Raw genomic sequence first — 8,695 nt, 5'->3', positions numbered from 1 at the left:
GATTACGCTTGCTGCAATTAGGGGACCTCTTGTGGCTTTTCCATTTGCATCATGTGGAGAACTTCCAGAAAACGATGCTTCAGGAAACCAGTAATTGGACAATGCTTCCATCAAGTTCGAAGCCCAATGGAAAAAAAAATCAATGCTATTCATGATCATCACCTTCACTCGCGGCTTATTAATGAAACCACATCCAAATACGAGAGTTATCAACCCAGAATAGTGGTGTTCAAAAATCTCTTTTCCCCTAGAGCTATCATAGAGTGGACCTCGTTGCCACCATGTACTGTAAGAGCATCCTACTAGCTTTAAGCAACGCTTACAGTTAGATGTGCAAAGGTTAGGTGTGACAGGTCGCTCCATGTAATATAACCAGCTGCTGCCGCGCCGCGTGCCTGCGAAGTTGATGGAAGGCGAATGGCGGTTGTATACTGGCTGAATGGATATAGATAAAGATAGAGACACAGCATAGATGGTAGGAAGGGATTTTTGTAAAATGTTGGTGCCAATATTTTGTTGTCACATCAACAGTGTTTTCAGTCAACTGCCTTACATGTACATGAATAATATTACTACATTGTAATTTGTTGTTGTTGTTATTGTCATTGTGACATATTTTACCTCCATTATCACAAAGCTCCTAGAGAAAAGAGGAGTTTCACGACAGAGTTACTTAATTTCGTATTATCTCTAACTTCAAAGAACTCTTTATTCATGAGTGATGAAACAGATCTGGAACTTTGATGCTTGTAGCTAGCTTCAAAGTGCAAATATCCTCCTTTAACATGTACATATTTTACATCTTACAACTTCACTCATCTCCCAATGCTGCATATATTTCCATATATATATAAGCTGTTTGGTGACGTCTTTTATCTTAAAGCTCATCTCAGCTTTGGTTGATGTCAGTGTCTACCCTGCAAGCCTGAGGTAGAGGAATAAGCTGCTGACTTTTCTCCAGTTGTTGCCAGAAGCAATTTTCTTCTAGTAATGGATTTCTCAACATGATGAAGGCTTCAAATTGCTAATCCTTAGGCGACTGTCTTCCTTTGGGCGCATACTTAATCGGTTGAGATTACTTAGCTTTCGAAGTTAAAAGAAAAATAGGCTCCCTTCCAAGAACATGTCTATTCATGAACGTTGATACCGATCACTCTGGATTGTCTGGAGGCTTATGACATAATTCTTGTGAGCTCACTGCAGTATCTTCACATTTCTGTTACCCCCTGGATGATTTCTATTTGAAAAACATGTTTCATGTGAAAGTATGTCCTATAACATGATTCACAATCATCGGTAATCATTGTCACTTAAAGATGAGAGCTTTTCAAGTGGATCAGATCTGCAACAGCAATGTGTTAAGCCTTTCAGATTTACTACATTTGTGGAGGATTGAAAAAACAGGTGACCATCACCGTTTCAAGATGCCGACCCAGAACCAGACTGTAAGGTTTGCACCACTTAAAGGAGTCCTAAACACCAGAGGGGGGAGTTATTTTCCAATGGATGGTAATTTTAGAAAGTAGAAATTAATATTTTTTACAGTATACGATAAAGTACCTACTAGTCCCGTGCGCATCCAAAAGCATTAAGTATTCTACCAAATTCCCCAGGTGACCCCCAGCCTCTGCGTTTTCTTTTACAATGTGCCTGACAATGCCTGACAAAAGTTAGATTACAAAAAGAATGTCAGGGTGGTTAAGAAAAACTCGTCTTGCTTTTTGTTCTTTTATATCTTATTAACAACTGAACTTCTTATTGTGCTTAACCACTCTCATTTACGCCGAAAATATCCACGTTTAAAAATGTATGTTTACGCATATAGGGAATACACTTGTAGGGTCTGCAGGGGTTTAGAGCGTATCATATTTCGACTTTGATTCACTCAAATCCAACAAAGCACAATTACGAAGTAAAACAGAAAAGCCCAAACTCCAAACCTCTCCCCAAACGGTTCCACTGGAACGAAAAATCTACCGAAAAATTCCTCTATTCACTTAGTAAACCTAACTTTACCGAAAGACTTCACACTCTCTCCTCTATTTGCCAAAAAAACACAAACACAATGGAAATCGAAAAACATGTCTCCGAATTTAGCGCTATTCTAAGAGAGGCGGGCGAACAGTCGCTCTGTTTAAAAAGAATTAGGAAGCGCCTTCAAAGAAAGCCAAACAAGAAATGGTTTGACAAAACATGTAAGGAAATGAAGCGTGAAGTTAAAAACATTGCCTCTCTATTTGAAAAAAATCCATCTAATCCAGTAATTAGGGGTCGGTTCTTTCAATGTAAAAAAGTATACAAGAAATTACTGAAAAAGAAAAAGCGGGATTTTCATCAACAAATTATGAATCAATTATCATTATTAAAGGAAAGAAGCCCAAGTGCCTTCTGGGATTTAATCAATAAATTGAAACCAGAAAAAACAGTTGAGGATAACCAAATTTCTGACGAGGAATGGTTAAAGCATTTCAAAAATCTAGACAAATCCCCAAACAGCTCTGTAGATAACTGTCTTCTAAACCAAAATACGCAAACATCATTTCCGTCCATCCCTTCAAACGCATCGGTACTTGATTGCACGATCACATTAGAAGAACTACACGGTGCAATCTCTAAACTAAAGAACAACAAATCAAGCGGAAATGATAGTATCCTAAATGAAATGTTAAAATCTGGCAAAATGCAGCTAAAAGAGCCCCTTCTCAATCTCTTTAACACTTGTTTACAAAACGGTTATTTTCCACAAGAATGGTCAGTCAGTCACATTGTTCCCATCCACAAGTCAGGAGACACCTCCCTGCCAGACAACTACAGAGGCATTTCGATAATAAGCTGTTTAGGGAAATTATTCTCATCTATTTTGAACGTACGTTTAGTCAAATTCTCTGAACAAAACAACCTCTTTCAACCCCATCAAGCCGGATTTAGAAAAAACTTCAGAACCACTGATAACCTGTTTGTTCTAAGCACACTAGTTACAAAATACCTGAGCAATAATTCTCAACTCTACGCATGCTTTATAGACTTCAGCAAAGCGTTTGATTCTGTTTGGCGTAACGGTCTCATGTATAAATTGAATAAACTTGGCATAGGTGGTAATTTTCTCAAAGTTATAGAAGGTATGTATTCTAATACTATGAACTGCGTGAAGTCTAGAAATGGTCTGACTGAGACTTTTGTTACCGAGTGTGGGGTAAAACAAGGATGTAATTTAAGTCCAACGTTGTTTAATCTATTTGTGAGCGATATTATATGTCAATTCAACAACACTCTCTGTAATCCTCCAGTTATGCATAACAAAGTGGTCCCCTGTCTATTATATGCTGATGACTTGGTCATCTTCTCCGAGTCAAAACAGGGACTACAACATTCCCTGAATAATCTAGAAAAGTACTGTTCCCATTGGAAACTAAATGTAAACCTTAGAAAAACAAAGATTATTGTTTTTCAAAAGGTGGTCGCTTACCAAAAAACTATTCTTTTGTATTTGATAGTCATATTGTAGAAATTGTTACGTCATATACTTATCTAGGTATAGTTGTAAACTCAGCTGGCACGTTCAAAGCAAATAACAAATTCTTAAGTTCCAAAGGTTTAAAAGCTCTATTTGCAATCAAACAGTCACTGGATAAAGCCAATGCCCCATTATCTGTTAAAAACAAACTTTTTGATTCCTGTGTAAAACCTATTCTACTCTATGGCTCAGAAATTTGGGGCGCAGTTAAAAGTCCTAAATTCTGTCCCATCGAATCCGTCCATCTTAAATTCTGCAAACAGTCCCTAAATGTTCCCAGATCAGCCAGTAACCTTGCGTCAAGAGCGGAGCTAGGGAGGTACCCAATTCAAGTTGAAGCATCCCTTAACGCCATCAAACATTTCCTCAGAATGCGCCAGAACGTGCCAGCTGACAGTCTACAAGCGGACGCTCTTTCATGTCAATTTCTGCTAGATTCTAATGGTAAAAGATGCTGGGCGTCCGGTGTTCGTAAGATACTAGAAGGGTGTGGTTTTGCCTTCGTTTGGAGCCCCCAGGTATCCCTGGGAACAAACATGACTCCTATCATCAATTCCATTAGCCAACGTTTGAAAGATATTTACAAACAAACATTCTCATCCGAAATTCACAATGATGATAGAGAGAAATCTTATAGCAACAAATTACGAACTTATCGACTGTTTAAGTCCCTGTATAAGGAAGAAGAGTATCTATCTTTAAGTAACATACAGCATAGAGTAGCTGTCACTAAATTCAGGATTAGTTGTCACAAATTACATATTGAAACAGGAAGGCACAACCGCACGCTTCTAGAACATAGAATTTGCCAATTTTGTGAGTTAAATCAAATAGAAGATGAGCGGCACTTCATTTTAGATTGTAAACTTTACGATATAGAAAGAAATGTTCTTTTCAAATGTATTAATGAGAAATTCCCATACTTTGAATATTTAAACGCAACGGATAAATTCATATTTTTGTTGCGTCTAGATAACCCTTGTATAAGAAACATGATCTGTTCATACATCTACACATGTACAAAGAAGCGAGAAGAAGTTGACTTTACTAGATTAGCTTAGCTTATCCTTTTCTTCTACCATGTATGTTTACACAAAGTACTGTACATATTTCACTGTATGTGATTACTATATGTCACTTAGATGTTAGTTAGGTTTGTGTTAAACGACCTGTATCTAGCCCCTCGGGGCACGAACATACAATAAAGGTCTTCAATCATCATTATCATCATCATTGTTTCAAAAATTACACCTTGTGTAATTCACCATAAGCGGAATTCTGTACAAAGTCGGCTGATTATGTATTGATTGATACATAATCTAGTGGAAAATAACACCGCCTTCTGGAGTTTAGGACTCCTTTAAACAGGGATGGGCTCCTATGCTTTTTGGATAAATGTGATGCATTCTTTAAAGTGCTTGACGTGTGGCCCTCCTAGAACACGGGACCTCTAGCTTAATATTCCATCCAAGAAGACAGTCATTTTTATAGCCGAAGATAGGTATGGCAATAATAACTTAATTCTTAAATCCACAACTGGTCCAGGAACAGAAGGAAACTGCTTTTAAAAATTATTGTTACTGCTAATTGTATTAATTGCCATTAAATTGTCCTTTAAAAACGAGTCGATGGAGAAACTTGTTATTCTATTTGGCTGTTTCCAATGGTAATGCTGTTGTCCATAAGCTTCACATGTAAAAAATAGTTTTCTTGCAAGCCCCCCTGAATGTTAACATGTTACATCAAATTCCTTTTAACCTAGTCAGGACTGAGAACACAAATTAACAGTTGAACTGCTCTTCCAATGGTTGCGGCAGAAAAGAAATTCTATGTACAGTATATATACAGGTTCATTGTACCAGGCAGGGAATTCCCTAGTTTTTTTTTGAGACAATGAACTGTGGACCACAGTTTAACGTCCTCGGGGGCTGCACTTTGGAACACACAACCAGAACATCTCAAATCAGCCAGATCACTTCCACTTTTTAAACAACTATATGATGTCCACTGCCTCTCTGCCAAACATTGATATGCAAATTCCGTTCTAGTCCTTTTTTTTCTGACGTTATTCCATTGTTTTTCTATGTTGCATTATGTTATATTTATGTTTCATTCATTTTGTTATTTGAAATCAGTTGTAATAAGTTAGTATTTCTAAGCATTTAGTTACGTTTACTTTGTATTATTATTCAATTACAGTTTTTGTTACTTTTGTTATATTATGTATCTAAGTTTGAATGTGGGGATTGCCACCCAGGGCACATTGAAAAACGCCATCACAGGCAATATGTTACCCCTAGATAAATAAAAATAAACAAACAAACAAACAAACAAACAAACGTCCCGTTCTAAGGACTGCAACCTTTCCCAGTGCATGTCGAGCGAGCGACAACAGCCGGGATTCGAACTCACAACTTCATGGTCCAGAGGCAGGGTCACTAAACACTGGACTCACATTACCTTGCCCAAATATTTTGAAATATTGTTTGATAACAACAAAAAAAAATCGCCAAAATTCGATATTTCAAGATATTCTTGTCGACACGCATCATTCTTTTAGTATTACTATCATGTACATTCCTGCAAAGTTATGTTGATGAACATCAAAGCACAATCCAAGGAGAGCGTTTTTTTTAAAGGAGCGTGGCCTTATTAATCTTCATGACGTAATCATGACATCATACTAATTTGCATAAATGATCACCTTGCTATAAGGTACAACCTGAAAAAAAATAAGGTTGAGGAAGGTTTATAAAGCTTAAGAAAGTGTTTTTTTTGTTCACAAACATCCCCAAATTCCTCAGCCACCCTTAGACAATACCTTAAAACATCAGTCACTTAGGATTTTAAACTCCAATTTTGAAAGTCAGTCAGTATGGTATGGTTGCCATTGGAAAGAAAAAATATGATGCATTCTTCGGTTGTGTACTAACATCAAAGTATGTTTAGGTTCAACATTTGTTGAAAATTTCAGAATCTTTGTGTCTCTCCTCAGATTAAAAGTGACCAGTTTCACACCCACTTGTAAGCATGTGATGATCTTTGTCCAGTGTAGTTCTTTGTGTACATTAGCAAGAAGTAGTTTGCCTCTGATGTATCATGTTTCCCGGGCCCCAAAGGCTACCGTATTAAGGCCACACTTGTATTGATGGTTCTTATAGATTTAGAAAAATAATGCTGAACTGGAATTTCAACATGAAAACAGTCTGATTAGAAGTCTGTGCCTTTGTGTGTGCCAAATTTCAAGTTTGCTTACCTCTGTTTCATAGAATGACGTCATGTGTCGTTAGCGATCCCTTGGGATCCGCCATCTTGGATCGGCCATTTTGAAATTTTTAAAAACAATTTTTTCCACTTATGACCCCTTTTGACCCCGTAAATACGTAAATCTGAATGTTTCTGGTAAAAACAATATCAGGTATTGAAGGTTTTGAAGGCGAAAAAGCCTGCTGATACCTTGAATAGTGATATGGTCCGCCATCTTGGATTTTGACCGATTACGTCATGCCAAATTTTTTGCCTAATTTTAAGTTTAAGAAAGGCTGAGAACTAAAGAATATGAATTAGTGAGGCCTAAACTAACATCATAAAAATATTCTATTCAAATCTCTGTGTAAGGGCCCAGGCTAGTTCGCAGTGCGACAGTACAGCTTTCTGACAACAAACTGGTATTTGTCGTACAAAATTCAGCTTTCGTTGGACTGAAAAGGTTGATGTAGAGATAGTGGTGCGTACCTAAACCCGAGTTAAGGTTTAGGTTCGGACTCGTGTCCAGAGGTTAAGGTTCAGGTTCGGACTTGAAAGTCCGAACTTGAACCAATGGAATATGTGTGCTACAAATATTTTTTTACCTGTTTCATGTAAAATTGCATGTCGGAATATATTTTACATGCAATTTGAAAACTATAATATGCGGAATTATATACAGTCAGTAATTAATGCAGAAGTTCAGTTATAAACACAAAACGGCAATGTTTTCGTATTTTTCCAGTGCAAATTTCACGATCTTAGGAAGGTTTAAGATGGTTTAGATCAAAAAGGTGTGTAAAAGCGAGAGATTTTTTTCAAGTCCGGACTTGATTCCAGATGTTTAGGTTTTTTTTGGACTTCAACCTAAAGGTTAGGAACAGGTCCGGAACAGGTCCGGGGTTTAGGTACGCACCACTATGTAGAGACTGAGGTTACATCACTATGTTCCAACACCCGAGGATGTTTAGACACCCCTAACCCTAACATGATGGAGTGGAATATAGGGTAATCCACAGGTACTTGTCATGGGCCAAAAGAATTGTATGGTGAATGTGAGAGTTTACAGCCTGCTGGAGTTGTTGGCGGAGTGTTGACCGGAGAATGAGGGGCTGACTCCAGGGTCCTCCTTGATGGAGGGCAGAGGCAGAGGCAGAGGCAGAGGCAGAGGCAGGGTGTCCTTCTTCTTTGATCCAGTTTGGTTGGGCTGTGTCTTCATTCCCAACAGTTTGCGGAAAGCACTGAAACAAATGTGACACAAAAGTTTTATTTTTCTATTGTTTTTTTTAATCGTTCAATGTTTACTTCACCCACAATGACAGATGAAAACATGCACTATCATGATTAATAAGAAGATCAAGGCTGGTATGAATATACAGAAGACAAAATACAAAAGAAACATAACATAGGCTTTTCATTGAGCTCATGGTAGTTCTAATTTGTATCCCCCAGCGTCTATGTTGCCCGATAATTGGATTAAGCAGTAGCATCTGTGTGGTTTACAGACGTATGATCTAATTCAACATGACGCAGATGAAGTCAAATGAAAAGCCTGCCGTGTATACGGAGAATGTCTGCTTAACAACATTACTGAAAACCTCGATCAAACTTTAGATCTAATAGAGGTATGTGTCAGAGCAATCTTGAGAAAAGGTCAATGCTTGCAAAACAAAGTTATTTGCAGTGTGTACGGATAATGTCTGCTAAACAACATTACTGAGAACCTCGATCAACCTTTAGATCTAATACAGTTATATGTCAGAGCAATCTTGAGAAAAGGTCATTCCTTGCAAAACAAACTTCTTTGCAAAGTTTCTTACGTTTTGAACTTCTTGTTCATGAAGCCATAGACAAGGCAGTTGATGCTGGCGGAGCAATGTGCCATCACGGTGGCCAGGAAGTGCACAGCCTGTGAAAGAAGGAAAGTTATGGTAA

At 37.8% G+C, this 8,695-nt stretch overlaps 1 protein-coding gene across 1 annotated transcript in view; it reads right to left on the bottom strand.

The window, feature by feature from the left end:
• Window positions 1-7,590: 7,590 nt before the first annotated feature.
• The window catches only part of LOC136435920 (melatonin receptor type 1C-like), a 30,742-nt gene continuing 29,637 nt past the window's right edge, over window positions 7,591-8,695 (bottom strand). The window contains exons 7-8 of the mRNA XM_066429631.1: window positions 8,581-8,669; window positions 7,591-8,001 (exon numbers count right to left, since the gene is read on the bottom strand). Of these exons, the coding sequence (XP_066285728.1) occupies window positions 7,824-8,001; window positions 8,581-8,669 (267 nt within the window). The 3' untranslated portion in view covers window positions 7,591-7,823. The remainder of the gene's footprint in view (window positions 8,002-8,580; window positions 8,670-8,695) is intronic.

The sequence above is a fragment of the Branchiostoma lanceolatum genome, chromosome 5 (assembly GCF_035083965.1).
Source record: "Branchiostoma lanceolatum isolate klBraLanc5 chromosome 5, klBraLanc5.hap2, whole genome shotgun sequence".
NCBI classification, from domain to species: domain Eukaryota; kingdom Metazoa; phylum Chordata; class Leptocardii; order Amphioxiformes; family Branchiostomatidae; genus Branchiostoma; species Branchiostoma lanceolatum.
Note: the sequence above shows the minus strand (reverse complement) of the source record. Positions and strands in the feature narration are given on the sequence as shown.